The 16,190-nt window shown below is 41.7% G+C and overlaps 1 protein-coding gene across 1 annotated transcript; it reads left to right on the top strand.

Annotated features, from left to right (window-relative positions):
* The first annotated feature begins 4,295 nt into the window (after positions 1–4,295).
* LOC139459164 (uncharacterized) lies at positions 4,296–15,402 on the top strand. The gene is made up of 4 exons (XM_071240618.1): positions 4,296–4,366; positions 9,841–9,948; positions 13,372–13,488; positions 14,862–15,402. The coding sequence occupies exons 1-4, from the start codon at positions 4,319–4,321 to the stop codon at positions 15,351–15,353; spliced, it is 765 nt and encodes a 254-aa protein (XP_071096719.1). The 5' UTR covers positions 4,296–4,318; the 3' UTR covers positions 15,354–15,402.
* Positions 15,403–16,190: the final 788 nt, after the last annotated feature.

The raw sequence follows: 16,190 nt of genomic DNA, 5'->3' as shown, positions 1-16,190 counted from the left end.
ACACCTGGTATCATTACTTTTTGATAGTGATTCATAAAGGCAGGCTTACGAGTAGTCGGAATCGTACATTCGACAGAGATCGGCAGAGATTACTAATGAATATGGAAAGGGTTTCGTATTTAACTTTTTTTTGGTAGCATTTATCTGGAATATTGCTAAGTTCGACATTAAACAACGAGCAAAGTAACTATCCAATACTCCCTTCACATCGGACCACACATGTTTACAACTCACCGTCAAATAACGCGAATGCGATACATGATGATTAAGAAATGAAGGCTCACTTATGTTCAAGAGATATTAGATGCATAAACGAACATCCATGCCTCGAGATGCAAACTTTGTCTGAACAAGATTAGCACGTAAATCAGAATAAAGACACTCTGTGGAAACACTTGACGGATTGTTAGTTTTGTCATTACTTCGTACACATTGAAAACGTTTCTTCTTAACGTACATACTTCTCTATATTTTCCTATGGTTCGCGTTTCTCTTGGTGGTGAATATACGTTTATAACACTACCCTCCCATGGGCACCTGCTTGGACTTTCATTCGTGATCAACTCGTGTTATTCCGGGACATGCCTAATAGCGACTCGTGCCCCTCTCGTGGCCATTTTTGTGACCGGGTTCCGTCTTAGCGCAAACGAGCATACTTAAAACAATTGTCAACTCGTTGCCTTATGGTTAACATATATTTCCCCATATATTATATATATTTCAGATGCAATTTAAAGCACATCAGGACATGCGGAATTATACAGTATGATTGAACACATGTAACATTGTCTTGGGTATATTTTTAGATGCAAGACATATGTAAAATCAAAAATTATTTCTGAGGGATTCTTTGACGAAGAACTTGAAATCATACGCGCAATCTGAATGGTTTGTCGTATTTTCGCACATAACATTCATCGATAGGGGGGCGAGTCTTCCTGCAGGTTACGGAAAGGGGCGAGTTGGGACGAATGTAGGGGGACGAGTCTTCTTGCAGGTTACGGAAAGGGACGTGTGGGGACGAATGTAGGGGGACGAGTCTTCCTGCAGGTTACGGAAAGGGGCGAGTGGGGACGAATGTTAATATGCATGTCGAACGTGACTGAATGGATCGGTTGGTAAGACACGTAACTCGTGTGGTTCAACTCCATTATCGTCATGATCTATCTGGAATATTGCTGTGGCGTTAAACAACATTCACATAAACATGTAACGTTGGATTGTGAGGGAAGAAGGACAAAGGAGATCCCCAGTACCCCATCAAGCGCGGATATAGATATTTGTTTTAATGTTTGTTTGTTTGTTTTGTTTATTTGTTGTTTAACGCTGGACTCAACAATATTCAAGCTATATTACGGTGGTCTGTAATTAATCGGCCAGACAATCCAGTGATTGACATCATGAGCATCGATCCACGCAATTAGGATACGATGACATGCATCAACCAAGTCAGCGAGCCTGACCACCCGATCCCGTTAGTCGCCTTTTACGACAAGCATAGTCACCTGTTACGGCAAGCATGGATTGCCTATTCTACCCTGGATCCCTGGAGTGCGGCGTTAAACAACAAACAAACAAACAAAGCATAATGGAAACTAGTAATGTGACCTATTTCAATGGACCTATCTGTGTGCTTCCGATATGACCCTAATTCTAATAATATTTGTTGTAAACACCCGCTTCCCTAAGGATTTGTTCATTATGCTTGTTGAGGGTTACAAATATAGATGACACATTGCTTGATGAAGCAGATAAAGAAGATGAAGCTGTTAGGTGTGATGCTGTCATTACTCGAGTCCTATTGTTGCTTTCTAGTGGCTACCGCCCATATCAGCTTATTAGCCTTTATATAATTTCAGGAATACTTGTTCTAGTATTACGATGTTGATCAAATAATGTAGGCTTACGATCTACAGGAATGTTTACAATACGTGTTGTACTATATATTGAATACATTGAGTTTGTGAGTGAGTGAGTGAGTGAGTGAGTATGTTTTACGCCGCTTTTAGCAATATTCCAGCAATATCACGGCGAGGGACACTAGAAATGGGCTCCACACATTGTACCCATGTCGGGAATCGAACCCGGGTTTTCGGCGTGACGAGCCAACGCTTTAACCACTAGGCCACCCGACCGCCCCCATTGAGCTTGTGGTTTGGTTACATAATATTGTTTGGGCTTAAATATATCTCAAAGTGTTTTTCATAAACACTCCACGGCCTGTCTCCTCTCATCTTCCCGAGGCAAGAGAGTTAACTGACTTCAATAGTCCAGTTTCCACTTTTATTGTCATTTACTCGGGAAGATGGTTTCCTCCATGTCAATAACAAGTTACACCTATGTTATAAAGAGATAGGAAAAGAGTAAGGATCGTGTGGTTACAAAGAGTGACCTGACTGGTTTTGTGTCACGGTTGCCTCGGTGCTCATGCTATCAATAACTAGGTTTGCCCGGCTCTTGGTTTTTGAGAGAACGCTGTGATATTGTTGCGCTATAGTTTACAGTAGTATACAAATAAAAGCACACAAAAAAAAACATTTCCATAATCATAACAAATCTCTGCTAAAAGCAGAGTCCATTGTACGATTCCGACTACTGGTATATCATGAGCATGTGTATATGAATCACTATTCAATAGCTATGATACCAGGTGTCGTGAAGGGTAAGCACATCCTGTCCCATCAGTGGCACCCGTCACAACACATGCAAAGGCAAATCAATTATTCATCTGAAAACACATCAAGCATGTTTGATTGTCAGCTGTATAAATGTTCATTTTGTTGGATGGGAAGATTAACAACATGGTTGAAGTAACAAGGTATTTTGACATAACGCCCACGTGAAAACCAAGACGCCCAACGTCGACCTTTCTTTACTGGTGACATTTTTCAAGCAGCTGAAAATTATTTTTTGTTCAAATTAAATGCATGTTGGATATTGCCTTTTTCAAAATACAATTATTGATAAGATCAAGAACGGTGGCCGGTATAGCTTAATTTCGAACCGAGAATCGATTAACAAATGCAATAAAGTAGTGCATACCTTGAGGGGTAGATACATGGAATGATTTTTTGCTCAATATCGTTTTTAAAACTTTGTAATTACCATAGTACCTATAGAGTTATCCCTCAATGGATAATCTGAATCTGACACTAATCCAAAGTTTGTGCTTGTTGTTGATTAAAAGGCGTAGTCGATATTAGGTGGTTCACTGAGGGCGTGCGTGATATGAAAAAAAGAAATCTCTGCATAAAGCAGAGTCGATTGTACAATTCCGACTATATCATGAGCATGTGTTTATGAATCCCTTTCAAATAGTAATGATACCAGGTGTTCGCAAAAAGATCAGCGTATCCTGCCCTACCGGTAGCACCCGTCACAAACACATGCAAGGGCAAGTCAATTGTTCACCCGAAAAAATATGGGAATGTATGGCACAAGTCAAAATAGGGAATTGCATCGGACATCATTTTTGTCAGTGATGCGTCAAATTTGGAAATGTCCTCCACATGTCTACCATGAAACTTTTGTAAAGCTTTACTGAGGCCTTGTTAACGCCACAGTTATTACTGAAGACCTGAACGCAAGATGGAGATAAAACTGATGTTTGTTTGTGTGTTGTTTAACTCCCCAGAAAGCAAAGGTCCACCTTGTTGGTTGTAGTATGATAAAACGTCTAAGCCAAAGAAAAAACAGTCTCGATTATCTGCCGAAAAAGATTCCACTGGGTGTAAAAGGCTAAATGTGTGTAGATTATAGGATTGGATTCTGAAAATCAGTAAACAGAAAATCAGGTCTTTGCGAAAAGGGTAAGCATGTCCTGCTCTACCGGCAGAACCGCCACTCGCAGCAAATAGTTTTTGTTGCCTAACGCCGCACAGCAGTTATCCTGCAATACGTGCCTGTGTCAGCCAAACCAGTGATCGATATAATGAACAACGCACTACTTAGTCGGGGTAAGATAGTACGCAATCATCGTTCTTGCCAACCGATCCATTTAGTCACCTCTTTTTATCCTGAAACATCGACAATAAAGACCTCTTGTAAACTGCCAATAAGTGGTGTAATTTATTTCATTTTTGAAGGCAGAATCAATAATTAACACGTTTAAAAAGAAATCTGGTTACAAAAAATATATAACTGTATTAGAAGCTATGGCGTCTTTTGACAGGATAGCTACAGTGGGAGGGACGTACCCCTGTATGGTTACTTCATACCGACACATCATAATTAATGAGTGTCGGGGTATAAAAGCGACTTCACGGGACAGAACGGGAAATACCGGTGTAGTTTGGCGATACGACGGACAACATACATAATGCTACGCGGTGTGTTTGCGCTGCTCGTGCTGGTGGCGCATGTTGAGGTATGTAATGTTTGTAGTTTGAGCGACTTGGTTTGGCGGTTCCGGACGTTGGAATTAGCGCCATTGGTGCCATTGATGCCATTGGTGCCATTAGTGACGTGTGTGCAACTGAGACAGTGTCACTATGGAATTTGTGGGTTGCTATACAACATAGGTAATGAATTAGCAGATGAATATGAAGCGTCAATGCCAGAGTATAACCAGTCTCGATTGTCCTGATAAAGGGATGCTTAAATCAGACTTGCGACTACGAGCGACGATGGGAATGAATTTTCGTATAAATGTTCGTTATATATCACATATACTTCGAAAAGTCCTGTTGTTCGGTGATGTTCTGTTGTTTTGAGGCTGCGATGTGGTTTTATATTCTCACTTGAAACATATCTGTGACCTTACACGTATGTTTGAAAGATCGACAGTTTTAACTAATGGAAACTAGGTTGTCAGTCATTTATGCCTACAAAATCTTACATCTACAATTCATCTAATGTATACACTTGGACTTGGCTTAACGCACACTGAGTCGGTAAATATATTTGCCAGTGGGGCTCTCGAGCCCGCATTTTATGATTTGAAGAGATATACTTCTCAACCTCGTCTACGGAGCTAAGAGAAAGAAAGTTGTGGAATTATATATATATAATACATTTTTAATGTTTGCATAATCCTTGAAGGCTTAGAACATACACTTCCTGCCAAAGGAAAGTATACACTCATGGCTGATGGTGGCTAAAAATGAAACAAACACGAAATTTTAATTCGATGGTGAGTATTTAATACTCGTATCATAATTGCGTTTCGGACCTTAAGTTTGCATTGTTTCGGCGACTGATTTGAGCCTAGTAACGTTTTGATAACGTTTGTAATTTTGTGTTCAAATCCAATTTCCAAGTGTATACTTCTTTTGCCCGGCAGTTTAATGTTACCTCGGTTACATGTAACGTTTTTCATGTTAAAATAATCACTTTGGTGACAAATAACTGAAAAACAAGAGAATCTTGATCAAGGCTCTATATTTCATAGTATCATTTTATATTATTCTTTTCTCACAACGTGTAAACGATCTATAAAACACTCGTTTAGGGCCCCGCAAAATAAAGAGCTTTTTCCAGGCATTGTGAGAATCAGCCCGCGACGGAGGATGTCGAATTGCATTAACAACAGCGAATAACTTCCATCAGGCAAAGCGATTACAAGGAGTTTTGGTATATTTTTCAAATAATTTCCACCAAAGAATGTTTTGTCAAAGTCTAACAGTAGGGATATATATCAATATTGACTATAAATGTTGACACCGCCTCGTCCGACAGTTACTCGGGTATGTTTCCTTCGTCCCATCCGACTAGATGGGGGCTCTGTTTCACAAAGCGATCTTAGCGCTACGTGTTTTTCAAGAGAACGTTTCTACCGTTACGCTATTTTGACGTCACACACAGAACTACAGAAATGTATCGTAGTTGCAGGAAAATGTAAAATAATTGTATAAAATAATTCAATTATTTGAGGCCGTTTAATTTTTGCTTGAATGTATTAATAAAATAGCTTTCTTTTATCTTTCTCAGTGCATCATTTTCACATTTGAAAAACGGGAACACTACAAAATTTGGTGCTTTATTCCCGGCATATTGATCGATGTGTTGACTGAGTTGGATACCCCGGCAAGAGGGTCCCGTATTTGTTGTCGGTGGAGTCTCACTCTCGCTCTCCTATCTCGGTATCTCCTGTCCGTCCAATGTATTCAATGTATTCACTGGATGCCATCGTGAGGGGGCGGGGTACGTTGTTGCACATTCTATCAACCACTGGTTTGTCTGGTCCCAGACTCAATTATATACACACCGCGCGATGTGGCTGGAATAGTGCAGTGTCATACAACACTCGCTTACGCCTCAATAACATATAGATTTGTCTACACACAAGAGTATTACGTCACAGGACTTGAGCATGGTATATGACGTCATTTCCAGTTGGTGCATTTGGTTTATTGTTGGACATATATCTGCCTACCTGCTATTCATTGTGTTGTGGCAAAATGTAACAGAACTTGGAATAAAGGCTATATTCCTACCCCGTGTCGGCGTGTTTGTAACGTAGGTTTAGAAGAAACAGCAGATGCTGAGCAATAACTTACATTCCTTAGGACCCGTGAAGATCCGGGGTAGAATAGGTCTTCAGCAACCCATGCTTTCCGTAAAAGGCGACTATGCTTGTAGTAAAAGGCGAAAACAGGATCGGGTGGCCAGGCTCGCTGACTTGGTTGATACGTCATCGATCCCAATTGCGCGGATCGATGCTCTTGATATTAATCACTGGATTGTCTGGTCCAGATTCGATTATTCACAGACCGCTGTCATATAGCTGGATTATTGCTGAGTGCGGTGTTAAACAACAAACAAGCAAAACAAACAAACAAAACATTCCTTAGCCTAAGCGTTTTAGCAAACATAACAAAAAAAGAACTAAACGTTACTTAAACGCTGTTACTGTTGATAGTTAAAGTTAATTGACTTAGGTCAAACGTGATCAACACTTACCCTGTGCTTGTGACGGGTGCCACCGGTGGGGCATGATTCGCTCACAATTTCGTGAGGACCCGGTGTCATCACCGTTAAATATCGACTCATAAACACTGCTTATGATAATGGTCGGAATGTTACCATGGACTTGCAATTTTCCTCTGATTCTGGAAAGGGTTTAACGCTTTTGTTTACAACAGCATTGCCAGAAAACAGATCTTTGATAGCGATCAAATGCAGGGGAATATTGTCAAGGATTATTTAAGTGATGCTTATGATCTTGACTTCAGTTGAATTTGCTCGTTGAGTGTAGCACTTAGATATCTTTCGACGTGTAGTACTTCTATGTGGATGGACATGGGTTTGGATTGTGTGTTCGTAACGCGGTACAGGGATCAGATGAGTGAAGTAAATCGGCCTGTAGTGTCTGATACATACTCAGTAACCACGTCCATAAACTGCCTGGCAAAGAAAGAATAAAGCCATGTTTGATGGTGGCTAATAAAAAAAACAAATTAGAAATGGTTATTCGATGGTGATGTTATCATCCTAGTAACATCTGATAACGTTTGAAATTTTGGGGTCAATTGAATTTTCAGGTGTATACTTTCCTTTGGCCGGCAGTGTACTGCTAACAATTGAGTGGACCAACATAACGTAGATTTGGCGCTGTTATCAAATACAGAAAACTACGTTTATAACGAAAAGGCTTATAACGAACAGAAACGCACAGGTACATTTTGAGTAAATGTACTGTACCTAATAAAGTCGATATATTTAATATAATATCATAAATACAAATATGAAATTTTGTAGCTCAAAAGTCACATGTGTCGTTGTACAAAGACATTGAAAACTGTTCACTGTCATGTCACATAAGACCACAAGGTTGCGCTGAACTCAGTATCTCGCGTGACCGTCCCGGGCAACAGTCATGGCTCTGCATCTCCTCGGCACTGACTGGATAAGTGTACGAATTCTGTCCTGCGGAATTCTGCGCCATTCTGCTTGTAACGCGTTGGCCAGTGTATGCCGCGTGTTCTAACGTTAACATACACACGTCCATCGAGTTCATCCCAGAGGTGTTCGATTGGGTTGTGAATTGGAGATCTCGACGGCCAGGGCAAGCCGTTGATGTTGGCATTATGAGGGTAGTCCACCGTAACACGAGCTGTGTGCGGCTGGAGCGTTGTCCCGTTGAAACAGCTCCCTCTGGCGCTCAGTGATTGGAAGAAGGTGAGGTTGAAGCATTTGATTCGTGTAACGATTTGCTGTCAAATTTCCACAACCAAGTCAGATCTCCTAGTGTAGGATATGACCCCCCACACCATGACACTACCGCCACCGAAATTGTCGAATTCACGTACACAATGTGGGACAAAAAGCTCATTTCGACGACGCTGAACACGTTGTCTTCAATCTTGCCGGTGAAGAAGAAATCGTGATTCATCGCTAAACCACACTCGTCTCCAGTTTCTCAAATTCCAAGGCTGTAAGGTATGGCACCAACGCAATCTGATGGAACAGGGACAATAACTGGTCTTCTTGGTCGGATTCCAGCCTAGCAAAGATGGTTCCTGACAGTCTGGACCGATATTTTCATTAAGCCAGGGATGCGTCCTGCAGTCTCCGTTGCTGTGGCATTGCGTTGACGTAGGTGGAACAGTCGAATGTAGCGATCCTGTGCAGTGGTGGTAACTCTTGCTCGGCCGGTTCTCGGACGGTCTGCAGTGGAATGGTGCTGTGGTGGACGTTGAAGTGGCGTGCAACAGAAGACTGTGGTTCCCCTCTTGGGATACGTCCTATGACGATATTCCAATCGGCAGCGCTGAGTCTGAGCATTTTCGAACTTGAAAAATGTTGACAATCGAATGACAAATTATTGGCTTATGCTTTCCTTTTTATAGCCACTTCCACGAGTTACGAATGCCATAACTTGCACGTGCATTTTGCTTCACTGTTTTCCCCCATGACATTTTTGAACAAGTGTCAAAACAATGCCGTTTAAGACATTGCAAATAGACAATGGCTGCGTTTTGATGCACCGTTTGTCGAATATCACCAACATTTTCCAATAACATGTATCCAATTTATATACCGGATTTTTTGTGTAGTCAGGTTCAATGAATTACCTACTACCTGTGCGTTTCCTTTTTTGAAGAGTGTATTTGGAGGGTTTTTTTTACACAGATTCACGTAAACCATGTAGTAATAATAACACATGCTTGTCGTAAGAGGCGACTAACGGGATCGGGTGGTCAGACTCGCGGACTTGGTTGCTGCATGTCATCGATCCCAATTGCGTGGATTGATGCTCTTGATATGAATCACTGGATCGCCTGGTCCAGACTCGATTATTTACAGATCGTCGTCATATAGCTCGAATATTGCTAAACAACAAACAAAAGGTTATTTTCATTTCCGATCATATGTTCAGCAGTTTGGAAAAGGAAGGACAACGTGAGTTGTGACTTTCTATTATACATCTAAATGCATCGAGGCGGTTATCTGCACTCGTCTGTCTTGGCGGGTGTGTGTTGTTAAAGCCATATAGTCCCCCCTCTCATCATTATGATTAGATTTTAATCTTCAGTATATTAAAATGATCACAGTTACTTTTGCATCTGAGTATATACACAAAGGACGTTGTTCCGTGGCAATGAGTTGTGTATCCAAACATTTAGTCGTCAGGGTGAATGTACTTGGATTAGTACCGTCCGGAACAATAGGAGTCTGACCAAATGTGGTATGATAGGTAAACCTTAGATAAACTACATGCTTTATTCACACATTAACTTGATGGAACAAGTGGTAATAGAATGATTCTAGCACAGGTGATTTGAGCACATGCGATTCCATCACAGGTGAATCAGGCGTTGGTGCATCTAGCACATGTGATTCCAGCTCAGATTATGGCCCTGTGGCATCACTTGTTATGTGAGATTGTGACTGTTTCAGTGTTTCCGAGCTCCACAAGTCCAGTGGGCCAGACCGAGGCTGCCCAACATCCAGCTGGACGAAGGTGACAGGAATTACATCAGCCATGAAGTCAGTGACCCGGATGTGGTGAGTCGGGGGTGTTAGCGTTGTGATAGTTAGGGTGGGCATCTGTGTGAGGTAGGGATCAATGGCGTAAGGTATGAGTAGTATAGGTAATGGGGGTTCTGGACCACTTCCACTGGAGCCAGATTCATATACCTATACCAACACTACAGGTGGAATTTTTTATGCCAAAATGATTATGTGATTCAACGATAGTCATAAGATCAAGTTAAATTGACTCTAGCTCACCACCACCTGGAGCCAATGATATAAATTTTTATAGGTAATGGGGGTTCTGGACAACTTCCACTGGAGCCGGATTTGTATTAAACGAAACATCAATATTGATTAATAATGAATAAAATTTACTAAAGCCCACGAGGATATTGGAAAGGTATAGGAGCAATAAAAAAATTAGCCACCGCGGCTAAGGTATCTAAAGATGTGGCCAAGGATTGGTTAAAGAAACAAGCGATGTGGCAAATATATTTACCGGCACCGCGTTATATACCGAGGAAGAAGTTTGATATGTTTACAACGAATGAAGTTCATCAGGCTGACCTCTTGTTTCTTCCCCATGATAAGGTAAGACGCAAAACGTATAAATACACTTTAACCGTAGTGGATGTGGCTAGTCGATACAAAGAGGCAGAGCCATTTACCTCGAAAGAATCAACAGAGGTAGCTAATGCACTGAGGCGCATATATAAACGCGGACCGCTAAAGTGGCCTAAGCTATTTCAAGTAGATCCCGATCGCGAGTTTATGGGATCGATAACTAAATTGTTAACAAAGCACGATGTCAAAATCGTCCGTGGTGAAAGAGAGGCCCACCGCAGTCAAGCTATCGTCGAAAGATTTAACAGGACATTAGCGGAACGTTTGTTTGGCTATCAGTATGGGATCGAAATGAAATCCGAACGATTAAGATCAACCGAATGGGTGACACGATTATCAGCTGTTGTATCAGTGCTGAATAATGAAGTAACGAGATTAATAGGGAAGAAACCATCCGATGCGATTAAAATGAAATCCGTGACTTCCGAATCTTCAGCACCGAGGAGAGGCAAAGAACGAAGACTTCCGGATAGAGTAAGGGTAAGATATTTATACCAGCCCGGTGAACTCGAGGGAGGCCTACGTCGCGCAACCGATCCCATATGGTCTCTTAAGACGTATAACATTAGTCGATTGGTTACGAAAGAAGGAGAGCCTATTCTTTATTATCTTCAAGATGGACCGGGTAGGGCATTTGTACGAGAAGAGTTGTTCATAGTTCCCGACGGTACGGTATTACCACCAGAACCATAAGCATAGGTAGTTACACCATCATCATCAATCCGTCTCTTTGTATCTAAGGGGGATAATGATGTCTTGTTCATTCTTAATCTAACTTCTTAATGAGTTCATCTCGTGTTTGAACGTTCTACCGTTGAATAATGCTTCTTTATACTGTTCGTGTTTGATATGCCTCTTTACAACATACTTTTTAATACCCTTAGCTTTTCTAAGGTGATCCCAGTGGAGGGTGGGATGTGGGGTGTGAGGTGGGGATCTATGGAGTACGGTATGTGTAGTGGAGGGTTTGATGTGAGGTGTGGGTGTGAAGTGGGAATCTATGGAGTACGGTATGGGCAGTGGAGGGTGGGGTGAGGTTGTGAGGTGGGGATCTATGGAGTACGGTATGGGCAGTGGAGGGTGGGATGTGGGTGTGAGGTGGGGATCTATAGAGTACGGTATGGGCAGTGGAGGGTGGGATGTGGGTGTGAGGTGGGGATCTATGGAGTACGGTATGGGCAGTGGAGGTGAGGTGGGGATCTATGGAGTACGTAATGGGCAGTGGAGGGTGGGATGTGGGTGTGAGGTGGGGATCTATGGAGTACGGTATGGGCAGTGGAGGGCGGGGTGTGGGTGTGAGGTGGGGATCTATTGAGTACGTATCACCATTGGATGGTGAGGTGTGAGTGTGAGGTGGGGATCTATGGAGTACGGTATGGGCAGTGGAGGGTGGGATGTGGGTGTGAGGTGGGGATCTATGGGGTACGGTATGGGCAGTGGAGGGCTGGGGGTGAGTTTAGGGTGTGAGGTGAGGATGGTTAACTTACGTATATAATTCTCCCTTACGTCCATGAATAGCGTGGGGTGTTGGCCATGTTAAAAAAATCTGTTTTCATCACTACGACTACGATAGCGTCGTGAAGCCTAACCCATATCTCCGGACCTGTGTCATTTACAAATACCCAACACGTGCGCTTGACTGTTGTAGTCTAATATATAATGCTGACATAGCAGTTTTGAGCGAGCCGAGTACCCAACGCTATGTTACCTGCTTTATGAGGCCCACAGGTACCCCATGAATACCCGTGGGTTATCTCAACTCCATTCTCGGTGTCTGTGTTGACTTTTATCCCATAAACTAGATAAAGGCATAGGGGCGTTAGTTATGCCTCTACTATAGACTTCGCCAGCTGACGTTATCTTGTAGAAGGAGAAAATAATGTAGTCCACGAAAAACAGTTACACTTCAATCTGTCAGAAGATTATAGTTGTTCAAATACTCTACTGGAAAACTATTATAATCTCACACACGCTATATTCAAGGTTTTGACTAACAGAAATCTCCCCATTTATCACAACCTACGCCATTCCACTGTGGTATAGACAATTCAAGTACTTTACGTAATCTTTATGTATTTCCCTGTCATTACACTAGCTCAAGTAATTTTCCACCTAAAAGGCATACCCAGAGGCTGACCTAAAAGGTACCAATGGAATTCTCTTTCTTCATAGACAGACAGAGAGTTTGTTAAAGTCTTTCCTAATTACAATTCATATAAACATCATGCCTCAAAAATACACAGTTTTTAGAATTGTAATGAGCCCCTCTTGAGAGACTATTTGTAACCTAACATACAGAAAATAAGTAAAACTGTAGTATATTCTAAGTATACAATAATAAAAAAGACATGCTAACACAATAGCGAATAGCGACTCATACCCCTCTCATAGCCATTTTTGCGACCGTGTTCCGTCTTAGCGCAAACGAGCATACTTAAAATAATTGTCAACTCGTTGCCTTATGGTTAACATATATTTCCCCATATATTATATATATTTCAGATGCAATGCGGACATTCGGAATTATACAGTATGATTGAACACATGTAACTGTGTCTTGGGTATATTTTTAGATGCAAGACATATGTAAAATCAAAAATCATGCGCGCATTCTGATTGTTTTGTCGTATTTTCGCACATATCATTCATCGATAGGGGGACGAGTCTTCTTGCAGGTTACGGAAAGGGGCGAATGGTGACGAATGATTTCTGTAATCTGCAAGATTATTCCGGAATTACACGAGTGGTCACGAATAAAAGTTTTTGAAACACAGTATTTTGATGCGCTTTCACATTTCTTTGGTTTTGTATAAAATCTAATACTTGCAGGGTCCTCATGGAATCACTGCCTTGAAAGACCCGGATCTTGAAGCGTGTTTTATCTACAAGTACATGAAACCCCTCATTATACCGCGAGTACAGAGGCACTTCTATACCAGGACTAAGGTTTGTTTGATTGTTTTTTTGGGGTTCATATCGTATTTCACACTACAATCCCTTTTACAAAGAGGTCACATGTAACAAATCTTGCTTTTGGGATAACGCTTTCGTAGTTTCGTAAAGTAAACATTCAAATCAAATTCTTTGAAAGTGTTATCCCAAATATAACATTTGATACATCTGACAACTTTCTAAAAGGCATTGTGTATTCATAGCTTTCGTCCATGGGAGCTGGCCAATTTGCACCTATCAGAGGAGTACACAAAGTACACGATCTAGACTACCCAATGAAGGAGGACATGCCATTACGGGTCACGTCAGAACGACCTTTCGCAAACTTTGACCTAACAATGAAGTGACTAACATGAAGTCGACATCAGCGAATCAGAAAGCAGCTTTCTCAAGCTTTACGGTACTAGTTTCCAAATGGCGACTTCCATTTCAGACAACACTTTGAAATATATTTTGAGAAAGTTCTGGATTCCAAATTTAAAAACTGGACAAAAGAACATTCTGGAATGTGTAATAGATGGCCTAGATTGTATGGCAGTACTTCCCATGGGCTATGCAAAGTCTCTTCCGTTCAAATGTTTATCTCATTGAAGCGAGCGATAGACGATGATCTTGTCGGAATCAGTTGTACTGTCATTCGGAATACCCCGTGTTAACCTTTTCGAGGCTGCATGATTAGAAAACACATTCCAAATGTTACTTTCCTGATCTGGGAAGCGACCACTGATTGGTCGGATGAAAGGTCGTTCTGACGTGACCCGTAAGTCCTAAGTTCTTTGTTTAGCGGTAGCGATAACTTAGATCTGTTTTAATGAGAATGATAACCAGCCAGAAGTGGTTATTGTGATTTGAAACCTCTGAGGCCGAAATGTCTGGTGGAATATGGTTTCTCCACTCCAATACCAGTTTGGTCGCCACGGACTCTAATGTTGGTTTGTTGTTTAACGCCGCACTCAGCAATATTCCAGCTATATGACGACGGTCTGTAAATAATCGAGTCTGGACCAGACCATCCAGTGATTGACATCGTGAGAATTGATCCTCGCAATTGGAATACGATGACATGCATCATCCAAGTCAGCGAGTCTGACCACCCGATCCCGTTAATAGCCTCTTACGACATACATAGTCGCCTTAAACGGCAAGCATGGGTTGCTGAAGACCTATTTTACCCCGGATCTTCTCGGGTCCGGACTCTGATGACTAACTGACGTAACCGGGACCTATGTTACTCAGGTACTCGATGAGTAAGTAATGTTGTTTAGAAGGTTGCAATACTAAATAAAATGTTTAAAAAAATTAGAGATAAAAAAATAAGAAAATAATTTTTTAAAAATAATTAATAAGATATTTATTTTCATCCACAGACCGCTACTGTTCTTCTGACCCCACGGGACAAGAAGCACTTCCGTCAGTCCGTCGGCCCCGCTGTTGACAAGCTGTGCAACTCGGTGAAATCCTTCTGGCTTGACGAGTTCATGCTGTATCAATACATGAGCAATCAGCTCCACCCCAAGAACGCCCCACCCCCTCCTGCCCAGAGCTCCGATCTGCCCGAGGGTGACGATGAGAACTTGCCCCCCGCCATGATCTTCCCAACCCCTCCCCCTCTTCACGAAACCCACGTGATACGCACGCCTCCACCGCTTCCGAACCATGAAGTGAAAGCGCCGCCTGGACTCGCGAGGGTAGACCACAACGGGCCACCACCCAACGCACACAGAATGAGAATCCCTCCACCCCTCCATGAAGTTAAAGCGCCACCTGCACTTGAAAGGGGAGACAATGACGACCCCCCAGAGATCGCACACAGAATGCGAACCCCTCCACCACTCATGAGAGCACCCCCTCCTCTGTAATGTACTTTTACATAATGACCATTAGTTGTTTTTTGAATAATTTCTTGGTTTACGGATCAAACCAACATTTAACAAATGTTTAAAAGTACAATTGAAATTTTGTGAATCTTTTTTGTTACCTCTGAGTATCGTTACCAACTTCAGCAACCTCCAAAGTTGGCCGTTAATGAAAGTAATAATTTTATTTTTCATCTCCCTGAACATTTTATTGGACTCTTTATTTGTTTCATATTTCCAATCCATGCTGGTAAGGAAACACTGGAAGTAAAAGATGTTTCTCAATATTTAATCTCGACCTAGCTGCGGTAAACGTATCACTGTCTTGCTCTCTATAAACGGTTCTGATTTTGACGTGTCGCTACACAGAGCTACGGGCTGTCCCATTGTGAAAACAACGAACTTATTTGTTGAGAAAACGATCCGTAAACCAATAAAATATAATGCATCCAAAGATACATAATAAATAAATCTGCAACTGTAATTATGTTTCTTCAAGTGCTGTTCACATGGAATCCTTCTCCACTCGAGCCTTCAAAGTCCTTGTTTGAATATTTACTACAACCAAGATTCGCTTTTTTCTTTAATTTCTTTCTTTGTTGCCTTATGCCGCACCAAGATCTGCACACATTAGAGATTAACTAATTCCATAAGATGATATTGGCCTGCGTGTAAAACATTTCGAAAGGAAAAAACACAACATACACCATGTTCATACGATACAATAATATGTTATGAGTGATTTGGGATTTTAACGCCACATTGAACTGAAAAATTGAGGCAGGTCGTAGACGTTTACCACTTGCAGCCAATGAGCACGGGTTTAATCTCCCTCTGTCA

The sequence above is a fragment of the Haliotis cracherodii genome, unplaced genomic scaffold (genome assembly GCF_022045235.1).
Source record: "Haliotis cracherodii isolate W230 unplaced genomic scaffold, xgHalCrac1.p SCAF_13, whole genome shotgun sequence".
NCBI lineage: Eukaryota > Metazoa > Mollusca > Gastropoda > Lepetellida > Haliotidae > Haliotis > Haliotis cracherodii.
Note: the sequence above shows the minus strand (reverse complement) of the source record. Positions and strands in the feature narration are given on the sequence as shown.